Source organism: Chrysochloris asiatica, unplaced genomic scaffold, assembly GCF_000296735.1.
Source record: "Chrysochloris asiatica unplaced genomic scaffold, ChrAsi1.0 scaffold00105, whole genome shotgun sequence".
Classification (NCBI taxonomy): domain Eukaryota; kingdom Metazoa; phylum Chordata; class Mammalia; order Afrosoricida; family Chrysochloridae; genus Chrysochloris; species Chrysochloris asiatica.
Genome location: NW_006408623.1, coordinates 165,842 through 187,892, shown reverse-complemented (window position 1 = coordinate 187,892; position 22,051 = coordinate 165,842). Strand labels below are relative to the sequence as shown.

General features: G+C 45.1%; 1 protein-coding gene across 1 annotated transcript in view; it reads right to left on the bottom strand.

Annotated features, from left to right (window-relative positions):
• Nucleotides 1–22,051, bottom strand: part of LOC102814845 (deleted in malignant brain tumors 1 protein-like) — a 90,649-nt gene that overhangs the window by 1,604 nt on the left and 66,994 nt on the right. Inside the window, exons 10-15 of the mRNA XM_006867461.1 lie at nt 20,165–20,197; nt 18,566–18,719; nt 17,191–17,408; nt 13,941–14,258; nt 2,192–2,617; nt 419–442 (exon numbers count right to left, since the gene is read on the bottom strand). Coding sequence (XP_006867523.1) covers nt 419–442; nt 2,192–2,617; nt 13,941–14,258; nt 17,191–17,408; nt 18,566–18,719; nt 20,165–20,197 — 1,173 coding nt within the window. The remainder of the gene's footprint in view (nt 1–418; nt 443–2,191; nt 2,618–13,940; nt 14,259–17,190; nt 17,409–18,565; nt 18,720–20,164; nt 20,198–22,051) is intronic.

The window sequence follows — 22,051 nt, the reverse complement described above, 5'->3', positions numbered from 1 at the left end:
ATTAGATCATTCATGAAGTCAGATAAAGACTAAAGAGTGATGCTTTCAGTATCTCCATTTGATACAAATCTGTCAAACAGAACATGGAACAGAGCTAAGTCCCTCTAGTGGGTTAGAAGACAATGGGCAGCATTGAAATAGTGTGCCCCACATGGCAAGCAGGGTACTAGCCACTCAACAAAGAGAAGCCCATCGAGCCCAATGCAGCTTTAGGAGGTAGATACTATTACCACCACCCCCCCCCATCCTCATGCAGAGGAGGAAACTGAGGCAGGAGTGATTCAGCAGTTTGCTCAAGTTCTCACAGTAAGTATGAGCTAGGATGACAAATCTAGGGCATTGGGCCCCTAAATCACTGCCCAGAATGACTTTGCCATAGCGAGTCACAGTTCACCAATGAAGAGTAGCTGGAAATTACCTGAAGTTGGGTAACTTCCAACAGCTGATAGCGTTGAGTGAGGCAGAGCTTCTATGAAAGAGATAAAAGAAATGATGTGGGTGGATCATCTCCCTTCATTTTTCTTAAACCTGAGAGGAAACTTGCACATCTGAGTCAGAAAGATACAAAGTTTTGTTCTGGGGATAAAGCACTCACAACATAGACACCCGTTTAAGAGTGGTCTGAGTAACCACAGTTTCAGCCACCAGATGTCCTGGATCTACAGGCTCATCTCAGTCCTATTGCCAGATATGGAAATGTCTTCTTCTTGCTGTTTTGGGTCAGTTGTGGCGATTGACTTGACCAACAACTGTTGGCCAGTAGTGATGATGGCCTTGGTTTTGGCACCTGTCTTGCCAGTTAGTTTGGTTTTGTAATTCTTCTGGAATGGGTGATTTGAGGTGGTGCACCTTCTGTTTTAGAGTCCTGGTGTGGCGCTGTGGGATAAAGCACTGGACCACAAGGTTGGTTTGAACCACAAGGTTTGAAGTTCAAACCCACCAGCCGGTCCTTAAAAACCATATACAGGGTTGCTATGAGTCGGAAACAACTCGACAACACTTAACAACAATAACAACCTTCTATTTTAAGGTTGATTCCTATTTTCTAGCAGAACGTAACGATTTATTTTTAGTTCCATTTCTAAAAGGATCTTTTTAGATATGCATGGATGTGAATGGACTAGATTAGATAGCTCCTTGTTTATTTTCATTTTAAGCACTTTCACATCTCTCACGGCTACTGTGTTTATTTCATGTCTTGTCTATTTGTGACAAGTGATCCTGGCTTCCATTTATGCTGGTGACAGAAAATGGCCTTGTAAAATATAAATTAACAGTCCACTTAAAGGAAGATACAGTGGTAAAAGCACTCAGCTAGTGTGAACCAATAGGTCGGGAGTTCCAACCCACCAGCTGCTTTGCAGGAGATAGATGTGGCAGTTTGCTTCTATTAAGATAAAACAACAACAACAGCAAAATCCCAAACAAAACCCCACTGCTGTGGAGTCAAGTCCAACACATAGTGACTAAAAGGACAGAGTAGAATAGCTTCATAGTATTTCTGAGGTTATCCATGTTTACATGGAGTCCTGGTGTGGCGCTGTGGGTTAATGTGTCCCACTGCAAAGTCGTCTGAACTGCAAGGTCGGTGGTTCAAGCTCACCAGCTGCTCCTTGGAAACCCTATACAGGGGCGATATGGGTCAGAACCAACTCGATGGCACTTAACAACAACAACAATATCTTTATGGGAGCAGATGGCCTTCTCTTTCTCCCACAGAGTGGTTGGTGGGTTTGAACTGTAAAACTCACAGCAGCCCAACACTTAACCCACTGCATCACCAGGGACCCTTCTGTAATGACAGCTTTGGAAACCCTATGGGGCAGTCCTACTCTGTCCTCTAGAGTTATTGTGAATTGGAATGGACTCGGGAACAATGAACTTTTTCGCTCTGTTTTGTTTTGCAGACAATTATAGCAGGGCCGTGTGGAACCAAGGCAGGACTGTGCAGGGGAGACAGTGGGTAGACCGTGCAGGACCCCTTTCAGCCCCCTGCGATTTTCCTAGTGCCCTCGGTTCTGGATAGTGTAGAGGGTCAGCATAAGAGAGGAGGGCCCTGGACAACATGGATCCACGCAGTGGCTGCAACAACGGACTCAAGCTGAAGGATTGTGAGGATGGCGCAGGGCAGGTTCTGTTGTACCTGGGGTCGCTAACAACAACCACAACTAGGCTCAGTTGGGCGGGGTACTCGCGGATGCCCTGCTTCTGGGCCCACCTGAGCAGATGACGCTGGCGTCTTCATGGTGGCCGCAGTTGTGGGCGAGCCAGCCGCTGTGCAGACACTGCCACAGCCGGACCTCATTCCCCACACATTCCACGTCGTCCAAGGCAATGGGGCCCCGGCCGCGGTCGAAGTGCGCCCACCCGAAGGCCGACACCGCCCCGCCGCAGCCCAGCTGCCGACACACCACCTGGGCATCGCGAAGGTCCCAGCTGTCATCACACACGGTCCCCCACGTGCCATTGTAGAGCAGCTCCACCCTGCCCTCACACCGGTGGCTGCCGTTGCTCAGCCGGAGGGCCACATCTGGGGGTGAAGACACAGGTCCCTGCTCTGGGCCGGTGCCTGTCACCAGGGTGTTAGAGGGAGGTGTGGGCATTTGCTCAGCGTTAACTGCTGCGGGGGCTCCAACCCTTACACTTGGGGAGGGAAGCATTGTGTGAGATAAAGCAAGTTATAGGGGTACTTGGTTGGGGCTTAACTTCTCACATTGAACTCTTCCCCTAGACTAATGGCCTATTTTCTGGGGACCCAATGGAAAGCGCTAAGTCTACAAACACTGGTTGTTGTCGAATCACATCTTCACACCACGTGCAAAGAAGCCACACACAAGTTTTGCATGGCTCCAGGTAGTGTAAACCAAGTGTCTGCTGGGCTGTGTGAAGTCCCTCTAATCTCCGAAAAAAAAAAGGAATATAGGAGCACCACCAATGGGTGGTGTATCCCACCCATTTCTTCGAGTCATAGCTTGGGAGTAAACTGGGGATATCGGAGACCCCTTTAGTCCTTTGAAGTCCCTAGTGTCGACTTGACTGAGTCTGCCTTTCAACCTAGTTATCATTCCCAACATACTACTGGTGAAGCGCTGTAGGATCAGCACTCAACTTCGAACCACAAGGCTCACAGTTCAAACCCACCTGCTGCTCTTTGGAACCCCTACACAGGGTTGCTGTGGGTCAGAACTGACTTAACAGCACTTAGCAACAGCAATGACCATTCCCAAGCAGGGGCTGAAATGGTCAAACACGTACCTTTATCGTTTTTATCTGGCATCAGAGACTCATAGGACGCATAGAAGCCCGTGTTGGTGATGATCGCGTCACTGTGGAACACCACCGTCATGTGGTTTGAGGAAGAGGTAAAGATTGGGGCTGTACCAGAGCAGAACCTCCCCAGAGAAAAAGATTCACTTTGTGGGCCGTCGAAGATTTCAATGAAGTCATACGGACAACCATAGAAATTTTCCATTCTGTGGAGGGAAACGATACTATTCAGACTCAACCCACTGGGGCTCCTCCTACCCAGTAAACATTGCACAGATTAGTTCGGAAGGGTTTTGAGAAAGCTATCTGAAATCTAATTGGGTCCGAAAAGATACCCAGTTACCTGAGGAGTATGTAGCTCTTGTCTCTAAAAATCTTTAGACTAAATCTAAAGTTTTCCATCAATTGTATTTTCTATCTAGGTTTCACCGGCACAAGCAACTGACTTTAAGCCAACAGCAGTAACAATGGTTATGCAGTGAGAAGTCCATTTCTTCCCCACTTTGGTCTAGGTCCTCTTTCACTTAACTCCCCTTCTAGAAGTTTCTTTCCATTTTCTCGGGAGCTAGTCCTTGAGCAGATGGTGCTGCGCTATGCCCATTGTCCAGGGTTTTTAATAGATCATTCCAAAGTGTGACAGTCACACATGAATGTACCAAAATGGAATGAATGGCTTCCCTCCCAACCTCTGTAAAAATGCTATCATGGCCATTCTATGGGTACATGAGACAAAATTCCTGGAACAGGGATTGCTGGGTTTAAAGACCTTTGCATTTAAACTTTTGGACAATATTGCTGAATGAGCCTCCAAAGGCCTACTTTGCTTCTTAGAATTAAATATGGAATAGTTGTGCTTTGGGGCGAGGGTGGGTGGTGGGTGGGAGAGTCAGTAAAACTGGTGTGTGTAACTGAGTTAAAGATGACAGTAAAAATAGGAACTGCTTACTCACTTCACCACTTCCAATGTGAGTTTGACATGGGCTCTGGAATCCACTTGTATGTCCCAGGCACACACCACATTTGTGGGGTAGTTTTTTGGGTACCAAGGGCTGGAGAAGGAGCCTGAGTTATTTGTCAGCAAGCCACCACACTGGAAATTTTCATCTGCAAAAAACATTGGAGAAGTCCCATCAGAAGATGACGCTGTCATTCCGAGGGGCTGGTGTTGTTAGAAGGACTCAGCAGTAGAGTAAGGGGCAAGTAGGGAAGCTTGGTTCTAGGACAGTTTTTATTGAGGACTGAAAAAACTAGTTTTGGAGATTTCCCTGAGCCCCCACTGCTGTCCTTTTGAAGATAACAATCGCGACACATGTCCTCGGACGATTTTTGTGAGGAGAGAATGACAGTGACGGTTTACAAGTGTGTGAAAGTGCTCCATGAATCTGAGTATGCAGATGAGTCTGAAAAGCGAGTCGGAAAGGAGTGCAGACAATACAAGTCCAAGAATCCTTTCTCAGCATGGCAGCTGTGGTGGCTTGGTGGTAGAATTCTTGTTTTCCATGTGGGAGACCTGGGTTTGATTCCTGGCAAAGGCACTTCTTGGAGCCACCTTTTTATCAGTGGTGGCTTGCATATTGCTATGATGCTGAGTGGGTTTCCGAGAAGCTTTCAGAATAAGAAAGGACAAGGAAGAAAGACCTAGCAATCTACTTTAGAAAATCAGCCGGTGGACTTCATGAATCACAGCAGTCTGCATCTGAAACCCATCATCGTGATGGCGAAGGGCCAGACAGGGTTTCTTTCTGTTGTGCATTGGGTTGCCATGCAGTTCTGGTAGCGTAGTGGTTACGAATCAGGCTGCTAACCTCAGGGTCAGCAGTTCTAAACTTCTAGCTGTTCCGTGGAAGAAAGATGAGGCTTTTTGCTCCCGTAAAGATTTATAGCCTCGGGAACCCTGTGCAGGGTCGCTATGAGTCAGAACTGACTCTGCGGTACATAACAACAACAACAACGCAGTTATGTTATGTACAAATCCTAACTGAAATCAAGAGCAGGATTGCATACAGCACCCAGTTTCTGTGTGCGGCATTGGATTCGCTGTAGAATTTGCCACAAGTCCTTCTGTGCTGTAGTTTCTCAGAGAAAAGGAAAAAAGAGCTTAGTAAAAACACAGTACCTGCCATAAGGATGTCACCACTGGAGCCTGAAAATACAAAGAAATAGGGATACCATGAGCCAAGACTTTTATACAGATTATTCCTTTGAAATACTAAAAAATATTGACATTCAAAAATACTGAAATCAGAAGAAAGGATTTCCCCACGCCCCGATGGGCAGAGAGGACAACTGAATACCCTTGTTAAGTGCTTTCCCGGGGATTTCCATTCCCCGCTTCCTCCAGAAATAGTTACATGCCCATCTCCACAAGTAGAAACCCCTTCTTCACAGCATATACCGATCTGGGAGCCCCAGTGCCTGAAGACGGCATTGCTGGTGAATCTAAATGTCCTTCCCTCCTACCTCTCTTCTGCTCTGTGCTGCCTCCAGCACCATCTCTTGTCAGCCCCAATGGATCGCATTGCTCTGTTCATTAGCAACAGAGAATTTTCACTGGACTGGGCCCCAACCTCAGATCAAAGAGTAGCCAGGACTCACACATACCTGGCAACTAGTTGAAATGTACAGAAAAGCAATACCTGTTGGTCCCTTTGGGTTGCCATCAGCATCTATTTAAAGACAGAAGAGAGAATGAGAGATGGATTGAGCAAGGCAATCACATAGTTTATTTAAAAAAAAAAATCAGTCACTTTTTTTGTCATGATCAAAAATAATCTCTCCTGGGTAGCTGGGAAATTTGGGTCAGTACCCATCAACATTAGTTAAGACTGGCAGCCTACTTCAGTGGCCCCTGAGTGAGGGAGCCTGCTTTGTTTCCCTGACTCACAATGGTGCAAATGATACATGGTATACAGTATGGAGTCCTGGTATGGCACAATGGGATAAAGCACTGGACTTCAAGGTTGGTTTGGATCATAAGGTCGGTGGTTCAAACTCACCAGCCGCTCTTTGGAAACCCAATCTAGGGTCATTATGAGTTGGAACTGACCCGATGGTATGTAATAACCACTAGAGTCAATCCTTAAGTATTCAGTTTACTGGGTGAACCAAGGTTTAGTAACAGAAGAGGAATAGTCACTCAGAGCTGAACACAGGCTTTAAGAATGCATCATGGAGAGGCAATAATATTCAGTGAGTATGGCTCTGTGCCTATTCCCTGGTATGTCATCAAGAAAATGAGGATGAGAATAGTATCTGTCCCATCCATCTGTCAGTTTGGTGAACTATTGCAGTTTGCATGTTGCTGTGATGCTGGGAGCTCTGCTACTGATATTTCATATGTCAACAGGGTCACCCATGTGCTGAGGGTTCAGCAGAGCTTCCAGACAAAGGTAATCTACTTCTGAAAATTAGCCAATGAAATCACTATGGATTGCAACAGAATATTGTCTGATATCATGCTGGAAGTTTGGAAAGCACTACCCAACAACCACAGTGTTAGACTCAGATGCTGGACTGGTATGATGGCACAGCACTGGGCAAGGGTTCCTTCTGTGACCCATTCATACAATGTCGCCGTGAACTGGAGCCCACTCAGTGGTGATCAACAACAACATGACTGTGTCCTTCACAAAGAGGCTGATGAGAGAATGAATGCACTGGCTTCAGCAGAGCAGGGCTCATGTTAAGCTTCCTCCAGACACCAGCTAAAGAGCTCTGGTAGCACAGTGGGTAGGACTCAGGCTGCTAACCTCAAGGTCAGCAGTTCAAAAAGACTAGCTGTTCTGTGGGAGAAAGATGAGGCTTTCTGCTCCCAGAAACCATATACAGGGCCACTAGATCACTACGAGTTAGATTCAACTCCATGGCTCTCCAAATCCACCAGCTGCTCCTCAAAAACCCTCTATAAGTTTGTTATGAGTTGGAACCAATTTGATGGTATTTATGAGTTGGAATGAACTTAGTGATACACACCATCACCACCACCCAGCTCCTGTTCATTATTTCAGGATGTTTTTTAAACTCTCAAAAGTATCCCAATTGGATAAGTTATATGTTCATCCAAGTCATAAGCCACTGGGAGCTAAGGAATGACTTTCCCCCATATCTTGCTAGCATCAAAGGGGGCTGTAAGTGTTGGATGGTGTTTGTACTGAATTCTGTTTGTGCTGAATTCTGTTGAAGTCTGTACTGAAGTCTGAGCTGGGTGCTGCAGTTTGAAGATAATTTTTTGTTTTCCAAGAAGGATTTTTTTCTTGTTATGATTGTACTGATGTAACTTATCATGGATTTCTGGTGTGGTGTCTTAGGATAAGCACTTGACCTCAAGGTTGGTTTGAACTGTAAGGTCGGCAGTTCAAACTTACCAATTGTTCCTCAGAAACTCTATATACAGGGTTGCTGTGAGTCAGAATCGACTCGACGCTACTTACCAACAACAATAATATACCCTATCCTATTCCCCTTTCCTTTGGAAAAGGACACCCTTACTTGAGTCCTCCAGTTTCACATGTGGTCACTGCAAGTCATGAGACCCGAGCCATCTGCTTCTTTAACCTGATGTTTGGTAGAGAAGTGTGCCCGTGATGATCATGTAGGGTGAGGAGTTTTTAGTGTCCGCGTCAATGCCATTAATGGAGGGAGATTTAGAAAAGTCTTTCTTCTCTTACAGGAAAGGGACACAAATCAGATTCAACCTCCTGCCAAGGAATGTGTTAGGATACCTACCACTGCCTTTTTTGTCTTGTGGAAGGGCATTGTACAGAGCATAAAACCCTGTGTTAGTGATCATGGCATCACTTCTGAACAGGAAGGTCATGATGTTTGAAGAAGAGACAAAAGTGATCTCAGACCCAGCACAAAATCTGCCCATGGAGAGGGATGCAACTTGCCGGCCATCGAACACTTCAATGAAGTCATAGGGGCACCCGTAGATGTCTTCTAATCTAAGAAGGTACAAAACAAGTTAATTTCCCCAAAGGAATGTGTAGAAACATCTCAAATGGGATTCATTGTTGGCATAGCCAGCCACTACAATCATCCCTGCCACCTCCTCTTCCAAGCATACACCCTACCACCCACCGAGCCCAGTGATTTTACCTCTTAAATATCTGCCTTCCTTTCCTTCCCTACTGGGACTGTCCCATGTCAGCTGTCATCATGCCTCACCTGGTCCATTTCACTATCTTACCACCTGGTTCCTTGGCTTTCAGTCATTCCCCCTTACACGTGATCTGCCTCTCTATCCTGAATGTAAACTTCCTAATGTGACCATTTTGCTTAAAACCCTCCAGACTCTACCTACAAAGTAAAGCCCAAACCTTTTAGGTTTGCCCATGAGACCATTTTCACCTGGTCTAACCTAACTCTAGCCTCCTCTTCTTGCCGCCTTGCCATGTTGCTTGATTTTCAGACCTATTAGTCCACACATCTGTCTCTCTAACACTATCTGCTGCTTACTTCAATGTCACTGCTTTGGGGTACTGTCACCAACTCACCCCTTCCTCCCCAGACATCCTGACTGAGTTAGTCCTCCTCTCTCTGTGTGAAGAGCATACACTCTATAGCTACAGTGCTTGGATTGATATGTGACCTGGGTCAAGTTAAGCCATCTTCCCTGGGATTTGTTTGTAACTCTATCCAATGGGGATGCCATACGCACACAGTGAGGCTGAAACAAGATGGTGCATGGAGAGTGCTGTAGGCCTGACCACAGTACGTACTCCTGGACCCTGCACCAAACATACTGCGTTACCATGACCTGTCTGCTGGTCTGTCTGTGGGGAGGATGGATGGTTAGATATCTGAGTGGGCAGCAGGGTGACACTTTGATTTTAATGACTGCCAGAATTTCCTTAAGGAGAGAACAATCCTTAATAAGGGAGACACACAGAGGGGCTATTTTAGGAAAGGAAGGGGAGGTTTGTGGGTGTTGTCTGAAAGGAGACAAGGAGACAAAGGAATGGAAAGTGTGCTCTGCATAAAATGTAAAGAGACATTTGGGGGTGGAGAGGAGAAAGAATGAGTAGAGGGGAACATAAGCGAGTTGGAAGAGCTTCGAAGGGAGGTTTGAGTTTGAAACAAGACCAGTAAGAAATTCTGAAGTGGGGTGGTTGGCAGAGAGCTTTGAAGAACTGAGGTGACTAATCTTCCATTTTAAGTTCTTTGCATCCCTGCTCCACACTTCTGTCATCCTAGATCTTAACTAACTGCTGATCCACTCCTGCTGCCTTGTGTGAGTGGTGGTTTTGGGGTGTGTGGGGTTGGTAGATAAGGAATGGGAACTGTGTTTCACATATGGTTGGTGCAGGATGTTGAGAAGACAACAGTCGCTGGAGGGAAGCTTAGCAAGACTGAGGCTTTCATGAAGAGAGGAAACAGAACACAAAATGATTATTTGAATGGAAAGTCTGTGGGAATGTAAAGATCTCCTAGTGAAGATGTTGGACCCAGCACTGGATGTGAGTTGAGGAGGAGGTGGTTTGGGTACAAATTATTTAACTCTCAATGTACAGGTGGGTTTCATCTGACACTAGTTTACAAATGGTTAAGTGAAAAGCAACCATTGTCCTGGGAGGAACAAACACGCTGAGGCTATTTAATCCATAGAAGAACAATCTTAGTAGGGACAGGCTACAAATTCTTGAAGGGAAGAGAAATCAGATTTGGTTTGCACAGCAGCAGAGGGGAGAATGAAGCCCAGCTAGTGGGAGTGAAGAACAGATCTGGGTTCAGTAGGAGGAAGGAGCTGGCTGAGAGTAAAGAGGCGAAGTCTTCGTGGGTGGGTCAGTCCAGCTGAGGCTCAATGGGCAGGGTTAGCGCTGGTTGCTCAGGAATATTATCACATCGGGTAGGAAGTTGCACTAAATAATTGAGTAGTCTCCTAAGCTCATTCGGGAAGCAGTAATGGTTCAGTTGTAGAATCCTTGCCTTCCATGCGAGAGACCCAGGTTAAATTCCCGGCCAATGCACCTCAAGTGCAGCTACCACTGGACTGTCATTGGAGACTTGCATGTTAGTTACTAAGGTGCTGAACAGGCTTCAGTGGGGTTTCCAGACTAAGAAAGGCTAGGAAAAAAGGCCTGGTGATCTACTTCCAAAATATCAGCCAATGAAAAGACCCTATCTATGGTCACAGTGATCCAATCCTGCTGTAAATGAGGTTGCCTTGAGTCGGAGGCCAACTTGCTGGCAGTTAATAATAAAAAGCTCAGATATGATCAGAGTAATGTCCACCTGAAATGTGAAAAGGTTTGTCTTATGAAAAGGCTACCTCTTTGAGGAAAACATAGATTCAAGTCTAATTTGCATGAAAGGAGGTAAGGCAGAGATGCTTACTTCAGATTTGGAACCATCAGTTCTATGTGGAACGTCTCGGCCACGTGTATCACCCAGACACACTCTAAATCAGTGGGGTAGTTTGCTGGATACCAAGGACTGGAGAAAGAGCCTGAGAGGTTTGAAATTACTCCACCACAAGAATTACTTCCTCCTGGAAGAGTAGACAAGAGACCTGTGGCTGGCATCATCTTCTAAGGGCAGAATCCAGAATTCTGGCAACATCAACAGTTGGGAATCATAAAATGGGAAGGAGCTATGCTATAGTAGACACAGTGTGGCTTGGAATGGTGGGAGGGATTCTATCCTGGAGAGGGAAGAAGGGAGAAAGGAAGATGCATAACTGGTAGGTAAGACCCTAAAATAGGCAGTATGTGAGACTAGAAATGGGATTGGACATACATCGTGATATGTAGGGGAGTCCAGCCTACACCTCATTACCATTCTCTCCAGCCTCATGCCATGGAGACCAGCTGAATGTAAATGTAGATAAATCACCAATGGAGAGGGCCCCATCTTTCACATTCCCTCCCCTGGTAGCAGCCAGGACAGATGGAAGCCTTTATGAATTACCAAAGTGGTCCAACTCCATTTCCTACCCTACTGGGCATACTTTCAATAAACCAGTTACCTTGTGGTGTAGGGGCTTGAGGCATGACAACTGCAGAAAGAACAACAAAGAGAAGCAAGAGAGAATTTAGCATCATAAAATCATCTTATACTTTTACAGATGCACAAACCTATTCCTGCTCTTCAGTTTTAATAAGATGTGTGGACAGCTTCTGAGATGGAGCCTCTCCCCTAATTTCAGTTAATTCACAAGGAAATCCCAAGAAGCATTCAGTTACGTGACTTGTACCCTCTTAAATGCTCTAGTCCACCAAGTCAGGGGCTGTCCTGAGATTAACCTATCAATAGGAATCACCCACAGTGATGTCACCAGACTCATGCCATGCCATTGTGTCTGCGGAAACCAGTTGAGTGAGGACTTCCAGAAAGACAAACATCAGGAAGCTGTAAGCCATGATGGTAAAGGTGGCCTATACAGCAGCCCACTGAGTAAGACCAACCTCAATAGGGAGCTCCAGGCACAAGCATTTTATTTCATGTATTTTTAAAGTTTTTATTGTGAATTGAGTGATAGTTTACATCACTCATCCTATCATATTTTGTTTCATTGCAATGATTGCAATCCCTTCCATGCATTATCAGTCAACAGTATTTACTTCTATTCCCTCTGTTTTTGGTTTGTTTTTTGTTTTTTCAGGTGTACACCAAAACACTCAGCAATATATAATCATTCAATCCAAGGGCACATTCTGCAAGTCTGCCTCCTGGCTGCCCGCTCTCAGACCCTCTTTTTCCATGAATCTAGAGTCCTTAGCTGCTCCCTCTTTCCACGTCCCCATGTCTGCCTCCATCTCTGGTGTCGCTGCTTCTCTGGATAGGGTCCCACACTCTGTGCTCTTCTCCCTTCATGGTCCTAGGGTCTTCTGTTCCTGGACTGTAAGATTAACTACTTCCCCCTTTTTGTTACAAAACGTGTACCTTTACAGTTGACCAGGCACAAGCGTTCAAGACCCCTCTTTCTCCTTTCACCCATCTTTTTGATTTGACTTCTATTTAGCACATCTTTCACCACATGGCAAGCCAAGAGAAGGACAGTCAGAATGCAGATGTTTGAGTTTTACACAAAGACTTTAGTGGGGAAGGCTTTAGAAGCAAATGGATCCATGCATATGAGAATCCTTTATCTCTATTGTACAATGTTGCAAGTTGAATAGCAATGAAGGTGACAGACACTATCAACTGCCTATCCTTTGTAGACTTTTGCTAGGAAAGGGTATTGGATATCAACAAAATGACTTCCTTTTCCACCTAAAGTATCTCATAAACAATCTTTTTTTTTTTTAATTGAAATACTAAATATACAAGATTTCTCTCAGAGAATTAGATGGCAAAGGTCCTATTTTTTGAACTGCAAGGTTGGTGGTTCAAGCTCACCAGGTGCTCCTTTGGAACCCTATACAGGGTCACTATGGGTCAGAACTGACTTGATGGCACTTAACAACAACAGCAACAAGGTAGGTGCAGAGTCCTGGTGTCGTACTATAGGAATAGCACTGGACCACGAGGTCAGTTTGAACTTCAAAGTCGGCAGTTCAAATCCACCGGCCTTTCCTTGGAAACAGGGTTGCTATAAGTCAGAACCAAATTGACAGCATTAAACAACAACAACATGTAGGCATACAATGCTCCATCAAGAAATGCCTTTCTATGTTAACACTACAGTGGGGTTCTATATAAAGGTGCTCTGGGTCTGGTTTGAATCTTGTGTTTGGGAGGTCACCAGAAGAAGGTCTACCTTTCTCTATGCCTACTGTGTTGGGTCAGGCCAGGAGGTTCAGATGGTTTCACTTCCCACCACCAGTTTGCTCTTGACTCACTGGGAGAGAGCTTAGCATTTATTACCAGCTGCCTTCCCACTTTCTTTTCTAATTCATGTCCCTGAGAGGCAAACATTTCCACATTCTCTGCTCTATATGTCAGACCCCTTCTCCTCCTTTCCTTGCTCTGTTGTCTAGCAACAAGAGTTTGGGGTGTGATTTCAGTTGGGAAATGTGACTCTTAGCTTGTTGTTGAAGCCACTGGTTCTCAATCTTGTTTGCACACTTGATGGTGTGAGTTTAAGATGAACGATGACTGTGTGCTGCCTGAGAGGTTCTGCTGTGACTGGTCTGTGAGGAAGCCTCTGCACACTGGGACTTTTGAAAAGCTCTGCAGGTAAGTCTAAGTACATAGCCAGCAATTGACATCACTGGTCCTAGCCCCTTGCCCACCAAGGCCCAGGTCAGGACAGGTAGGCTGATTTCTTATTAACTTTGCAGAGATTGTGGAGAATCACAGTATTAGACCTACCTGAGGATGTGGGGGTCACATCTGGAGACCATTCTCCAGCATCTGCACATATAAAAGATAAAAATAAAAGTTCATTAGAAACTAGGAATTGAGTTCTATTAGGACAAAGAAGTGGTGGCGTTCTAGGGTGGACAGGTCTTGAGTAGGCAGTCTTACCAGGAACATAAACAAGAACAAGGGCATGTTTGCACTCTGGACAAGCAGCCTCAGATCTGGGAGAGGGACAGAGACTAGACAGCCAGTGTATGGTCCTGTTGAGCCCATTCTCAAGATGGAAAGAGGCGTCCAGTATTCTGTCTATTAAGCTGAAGGGACACTCATTTGTTGGATCACCTCTTTTTGTTTCCTTGGCATAGTTGCCATCACTAAAATACCAGGGGCGGAAATATCAAAGATCCTGTTGCATGAGAAGAGGATACCTGAGCAGACGACACTGGCATCCTCGTGGTGGCCACAATTGTGGTCTGACCAGCCAGAGCTGGAGCACTGGCCAAGGTGATTCTCATTTCCTGAACACTGAATGTTGTCCAGGAGGATGTTTCCAGAGCCTGGGCCAAAGCGGGCTTTTCCAGGGGCGGCAACGGCCTGTCCACACTTGAGCTGTCGGCACACGACCTCAGCTTCGCTCAGGTCCCACAGATCATCACACACGGTGCCCCAGGCTCCCTGGTGGAGAACCTCCACACGGCCCGAGCACCGACCCGAGCCGCCTACTAGCCTCAGCACTGGTTCATCACCTAAACAGAACAGAATTTTACTTTCAGGTTTGGGAAGTGTGATGGTTAAGGTTATGTGCCAACTTGGCTGGAAGAGGAAGCTGGAAAGGAGCAGTGCGAGAGGAGAAAAATGAGCAGACAGTGGGCTGCCATGGAGCAGCACAGCTGTCTTGAGCTTTTGTGAGAGGCTGTTGATACAGCGGCCTGTGGGCACAGGACGTGACTGGAGGTTGGCAACAGAGCAGTGCAGTTCTCCCTTGTTCCTGTGCTCTCCTGGTAGTTGGGGGCATGGCTAATCCTGCCCTTGCCAACCAGCAGCCAGTGGTACCCACTCTGTTCTTCCTGGGGTTGGGCACCTGGCATAGTGCCCCTGCTCCTGGAGGCATGAGAGCCCACCCTGAACTATGGCTACATAAATCAAGAGCTAACTGCATTTATACTTCCAGTCTCAACCACATCCACCAGGAGACAGACAGGTGGGGAGTGCCTGAGAATATACCAGTATACACTCATCAACGAAATAGAAATTGTTGTTGTTATGTGCCATCAAATTCTAACTCATTGAGACCCTATATAGGGTTTCCAAGAAGCAGCTGGTGGGTTTGAGCTGCCTACAGTGCCACACCAGGACTCCATATAAATATAAATAAGACACCACAATGTCTCAGAGAAAACACGATTTCAGTTTACAAAAGAAACAAGACAGAGTGCTTCAAAAAATGAAAATACCAGAAATGCTACTGGAACTACCTGGTTAAGGAATTTAAATGAATGTTAATTAAGCAGCTTCAGTGGATTGGAAAATCAAGAAAATTACAGATGAAATGAAGGAAAACATAGATGAAACTATGGGGAAAATTAAGAAACAAATTGACAAAATAACTGGAAAAATGTGAACCAAACAAAATCAGCAATTAGGAAGCCAGAAGATTAACATAAAAACTCCAGAAATGGATAATACACTGAAAGAGCAAAGAAACAGCTGACTCAATGGAAAACCAAATTGCTGAGCTTGAAGAAAAATCTCTCAATAATCATCTGCTAGAGGGACAATCAGAAAAATGAAGAAAATATTAAAAATTAAAAAGCCTAACATTTATGTGGGACACTATCAAGAGGAATGCCTTACTTGTGATTGGAATTCCAAAACGTAAATAAATAAATAAATAAACAACAACAAAAAACAAACCCATAGTGAATATTGTCCAAGGGTTGTTGGAAGAAAACTTTCCTAACATCACGAAAGACAAGAAAATAGCCATTCAAGAAGCAGAACGAACTCCAAACAGGATAGACAACTCTCCCCCCCGCGTCCCCCCCCCCCCGCAAAGAAAAACACCAAGTCATAGTATAAACAAACTTTTCAAAACCAAAGACAAGGAAAGAATCCTGAGAACAACTTAGGAAAAATGAAAAGTTTTCTTCTACAAAGAAAAACAAATAAGACTAAGCTCTGATCTCTCAGCAGAAACCATGTAGGTAAGAAAACAATAGGAGGACATATATAAAACTCTGAAAGAAAAAAAAAATTGCCAGCCAAAAACCATATATCCAAAAAAAATTGTCCATCAAATATGATGGTGAAATTAGGTCCCTTTCATACACACGGAAATGAAAATAATTTGTAAAAACTAGACCAACTTTACAAAAAATGCTAAAAGGAGTTCTTTGGACAGAGTGTACTCACCAAGAACAGCAGACAATAACATGAGAGTAACCTACATGACAATATCACCCAGACACACCCAGATATAGAAGTGCAAAGTAAAACAGACCTGTAAGACCGAAGAGAACCAGAGATACAGTTGCAACAAAAACATAAAGGAAAAAGAGGGAATTATCCAAACTTCTGAGTGAAGAGGACATCAAACAGATTTCAAGAAAAAAATAAAATAAATAAAAACAAACCTAACTATAACCCTAAAAACTAGTCTAAGCTTTACCCCTAACTCTAGCCCAATCCTCACTCTAGTCCTAACCATAACCTTAACAATAAACCAAGTCCTAGGTCTATCCAAGGACCTAGCCATAGTCCCAACCCCATCCCTCACTTCTTACTCTTACCCCCGGCCTCCCCAAAAAAGTTACTGGGGCTCCTGCAGGGTCCCATGACCAACAGGCAATGTGTGGACAGGATGAAGGTTGGGCCCGGCTCTGGAATGACTGCCTTGGAGCCCACGACTGATAGAAGTCCCTGAGCCTCACATTTGGGTGGGTCTAGGGTCCAATGCATGCTGGTGGAGGGAAATGGACGCTTCTCCTAGAAGAGTTTGCCTTCCAGATTTCAGAACTCTGGACAGGTCCCAAGAGGCTGGTGCAGCCACAGATCCTTGATGTTGTATACCACAGAATCATTCCAACTCACTGTGACGATACAGGGCAAAGTAGAACTGCCTCCATAGGGGTTTTAAGGTGTAATCTTTATGGGAGCAGATCACCAGGTCTTTTCTCCCACGAAGCAACTTGTGGATTTGAACTGCCGACCTTTCAGTTGGCAGCCAAGCGCTTGATCTTTGCCCCACCAGGGCTCCTTAGATCCTTCCTAGCAGACAGCTTTTCCCTATGGAGAGGAGTCACCTGGACTCCACTGTTGGCCTCATTTCAGCTGCCCACGTGGTTCTCTTAGAGCGAAAAGCTAGTAGCTATGGAGTAAGGGGGATGGGACTAAATGTGAGGGTCTTTTAAAACTTAATCTCAGATTCTGTGAATAGGTGGTAGTGGTGGTGTGCCGTCTAGTTGGTTCTGACTCAGCGGGTTCCTGAGATTGTAAATCTTTATGGGAGCAGAAAACCTCCTCTTTCTCCCTTGGAGAGGCTGGTGGATTTGAACTGCAGTTAGCAGCCCAACTTGTAATCCACTATGCTACCAGGATTCCTTCTACTAATAGGGGAGTCTCTCAAATTACATAGCTGTTCTGTCTTTTAAAGACCAAAGGCCTACTTGTTCTTCCTACCTGACCCCCCTTCAGTCTGTGGAATGGCGTTGAACAGAGCATAAAAGCCGATGTTGGTTATCATGGCGTCGCTCCGGAACACCACAGTCATGATGTCTGAGGAGGAGAAAAAGATCACAGTGACAGGGGCACAGAACTTCCCCATGGAGAGCGAGGCGATCCTGGGGCCATCGAAGATTTCCACCGAATCATAGGGACATCCCAGGACATCTTCCAGTCTGCAGGGAACAGGATTGGACAGTTAGAAGCAGGTTAGGAATTTTTAGATCTTAAACCAATTTTTAGATCATAAACCAAACCCAAATGAAAGTCATTGCAGCCAAATCAATTTGGACTCCTGGCTACCATATGTGACAGAGTAGAACTGAGCTCCATAAAAGAACATGAGCTTCTTTTTATAGAAGAAGATTGTCAGGCATTTCTTCCATGATCCTTCTGGATGGGTTCAAACCAACAATCATTAGGTTAGCTTGTTATTGTTGTTGCTAAGTGCTGTAGAGTCAGTTCCAACCCAGAGTGACCCTATGTAGGGTTTCTGAGGACTGGCTGGTGATTTTGAACTGCTGACCTTGTGGTTCAAACTGACTTTGCAGTCCAGTACATTAACCCACAGCACCACACCAGGACTCCATGTGGCTTAGGGTTTTAATATTAACAGACAGAACAGGTTTCTAGGACCTTCCTTGGCTTGAGGACATGTCTGACTCTATATTCTTGGTATAGTCAGACCTGAGTAACAGTTGAGTGCATGCCATAATCTGAGTTAGCATAGCATGCCACAGCATTGCTGTTTGTAACAGGACGTGTGGCATCTACAGAAAGGAAAGGAGTTGACACAGGACAGGCTTCCTTTACAGAGCTGGGGCTTTGCATCATACAGACCATGTAGCTGTAGGCAAGTTAGTTAACCCCTCTCAGCTGCCGCTTCTTAGTCTCCTGAATAGTGGAAGGCAAAGACATCTGTCACTCAGGGCTGTTGTTAAATGCCATTGAGTTGGTTCTGAATCATAGCCACCCTGTATAGAGTTTCTGAGGAGTAGCTGGTGAGTTTAAACTGCTGACCTTGTGGTTCAAACCGACCCTGTAGTCCAGTGCTTTATACTGCAGCACCACATCTGGAGTCATTGCATGTTGTTGGTGTGGTTCAAACCAACTTTGCAGTCCAGCGCATTAACCCACAGCGCCAAACCAGGACTCCAGGATTCATTGCATAGCACTATAAAATTTACTCAGACTTCAACTCAGAAAGTCTATAGAATTTTATGTTCTTCTCATCTTGTCTATAGATGTTCCCCACTAAAAGAAATATCTTTATTAGCACATCACAAATCAATATCCTTATTCAGATAGACTCTGAAAAAAATCATTTTCTTACTTCAAACTTGGAATCATGAGTTCTATCCGAAAGTTTTGATCCACGTGGATCTCCCAAACACACTGGATGTCTGTTGGGTAGCTTTCTGGATAATTCGGACTAGAAAATGAGCCCGAGAGACTGGAAATGACCCCGCCACAATAGTTACTTCCTCCTGAAACCACAGGAAAAAGGGGTCAGGATGTGTTCACTTTTATCACCTGTGCACTCCCAATAATGACAAGCCCACAGCCAGTGGCCTGGTGGGTTCAGGCAGCCGTTTGCTTGGGTGGGTGCACATGCTGTCTGAATTGACCTAGAGCCTACCCTCCTCTTTGAGAAGGAGACTCTATTCAGTTGAATTCTTGTAAGGAAAATGGTGCATCTGTGTTTCTGTTCACTGTCTGCTCTCCATTCTACAGTGGGAGCATTCTTGCTTGCTAGGAGAGAGCAGTGTTTATCTATAGAATGTTAGACGAGGAAGGGAGACAAATAGTGGAGACATATACTGCTGTCAGGAGAAAGTTTGAGGCATTTTGGGGAGCAAGAGCCTCCCAAACAATTTTGGAATCTGATGAAATTGGAAACAATGGGGATGGGGGGTTATAAAGCTTCCTTTTCATCAGGCCAGGAAGGAATCAGTGACTTTCACACATCATCTTTGTGGGTAGACTGTGTTCCCTTTCTCTCAGTATCTGCTTTGAGACAGGAATTGGTAGGTTTTGGATTCACAAGCATCAAACAAGATAACGGTGAGACCTAACTCTCTCACATTAGTTGTCATATTAGCACAGAGAATCATTTACATGTAAACACAGGCAATAGCATGCCCTTCCCTCCCCCCCCCCCACACAAGGCAGACGATTTAGCACCATCAAATTATTTTAGAGGGAATTTGAAAGCACAGTATGCTTAATTGACCTGGTCCCTAAATTACGAAGCTTCTTAATTTGTCTCCTTTCTGTGGCCACCCCAGCCAGTTCATCATGCTCACAGAGCCCACCCACCCCCTAGATTCCAAGTCTTTCTTGCTAAAACATTAGTGGTTATTGGGGAGATAGGGAGATGGGAGAAAGAAAGGGGGGGTGGGAAATGGAGAAGAGGGAGAAGGGTGAGAGTGGAGACCATCCAGTCGTCTATAAATCTATTGTGGATTGCATTTCCAGGCCACCATAACTGTATCCACATCACATGGAATCCCTAGGAAGACGACTTCCCAAAGGTTCTCCCTGTAGCAGGGGATGGTGGACTGGTGCCCAAACAAGCAGGCTGAACCCTGGGCCAGACTAAGTGAGTCACACTTTCTTCAAGTCCTGCCCTCTTTCTGATGCTGGCCAATCTGATCCACATTTTCGGTTTCGCAAAAGTCAGTCTTTGCAGTGTGACAGAAACATCAATGCCACACCCCTCAGCAAAGCTGTGATGTAGACTGAGGGGTTTCTCCACTGAGAGGTTTCTTTGGCCAGGGCCCTGACTGCCCTGGCCACTTTGGAAAAAGTGGTTCCTCACCCACATGAAACCAGTCTTTCCCCATGCTCCATCCTGGGCACATGGCCTAGCGCCTGCCATGATGGGTTTCTTAGAATGGAGTTACCATTTTAATATGAAGCAAGTGTCTACCTGTAATGTCATCCTGAGGTGCTGTCGAAAGACCTATAGGAGAAAAAGGAAGCTGATGATGACATCCAAAGGAAGTACTTCACCTACAAGTTAGTGAAATACCAAGGGTTTTCTAGAGCCATGTGGCAGTCCTGAGTGCAAACAGAAAGGTCTGATGCTGCAGAGTGAATGCTTGCTCCCATTTGGTGACAGAGGAAAGAAGGTCACACATTCTTTGACTTGACTCCTGTCACCAGGCTTTGAATCTGAGTGGTCTCACTGACTGCTTTGACCAAGAGGGCATGGCAGAAGTGACACTGTGTTCAAGAAACTGCTATTTTCCACTTCCTGTCTCTGGGAACACAGGTTCACTCATGGAGCCCTTAACTCATCTTGTAAGAAGACTAACAACTCTGTTGGAAGAAGCCCAAGACCTTTTGGAAGGTGAGAGAGTCCCTCCTGAATTAAGCCATCCAACTGCCACCACCAAGGCACCAGGCACACAAGTGAAACCATCTTGGACTTTCCTGAACAGACCAGTAACCAAGTAAATGCCACCAAGTGGCTCTTCAGTGCCGTGTGGAGCAGAAGACTCTCCCAGGGGAGTCTTGCCCGAATCCCTGACCTACAAAACCTTGACCTATAGTTAAATGGTTGCTGTTTTAAACCACTAAGTTTTGGAGGAGCAATGGATAACCAGCATAGGTCCTTTTACTCAACATTGGCTCCCTTATTTCCCCATTCTTCATGTAATATTTAGTTGAGTTGAGTTACATAAGAATGAGAAAACTTCAGTTGAGTAACTCCCTGCCTTGACCCAACTTTACACAGCTCTCTCCTCTCATTCAAGACTCCAGCACATAGCATGCGCTTTTCCTCTCAAACATTCAGTCACATTAAGTCCTTCCCCATGCAAACAGCAAGAGAGATGCTTCAGTCAATGGGTGATTTGTTTGTGCTATTGGAGGCTGTGTAGGAACAGTCAGGGGTATCCAAAGGGCCCAAGACGGGGTTTGTAAACTCTATTTCTGCTTGTTTTAATTGATATTACCTACAGCAGAATGCTTGCCTCCCTAAACTTCCATTGTGAGGATCAAATAAATTAACTTATGCAAATTCACTATGCAGGCCCTTGGAAATCTCCATTGCAATGAAAAAAAAGGCCTTTTCATTCACTCCAGCATCATTTTAGAATTTATATTACATGTGCTGGTTGGGCCTTTCTAGCCTTCAGGTTTTTATTACGGTGCCCTGGTGGCACAGTGGGTAAAGTATTGGGCTGTGAACCCGAAGGTTGGTGGTTTGCACCCACCCACAGACAAGATGTGGCAGTCTGCTTCTGTAAAGATTGACAGCCATGGGAACCCTAGGGAACAGTTCTGCTCTGTTCCGTAAGGCTGATATGAGTTGGAATAAACTCAAAGGCAGTGGTGTTTTGCTCTTGGTTTTGATTACAGGTAAGTATTATTTGATCATTTAATGATTAGCTCTTTGAAATCAGACAAAATTAGAAGCTTCTAAGCAGCATGTGTTGTGGAGCCACACAGATTTGGGAAAAGTCACATAACCTTTCTGAGTCTCAAATTTTTCATCTATAAGATACATAATGAAATATATTTTTTGCAGGATTATCTGAGGATGAGCAATCATTTGAACCAAATGTCTTCCCATCTTTGCTCTACTGTCACATGGTCTTTGTGTATCTGGGGCCAGTGAATGCACTGTGTGGTCAGTGAGATTGGAAGACAGTGTAATGTGGTGACCAAGATCGCCTACAGTAAGGCCTACAATAAGAGTGCATACAGTAAGTCTCCATTTACCTGTCTGTAAAATGGGAATAACCAAGTATCTGTCTCAAGGGTTATTGGAAGGATAAAATGAGAGATACTCGTGAAGGGCTTAGAGCAG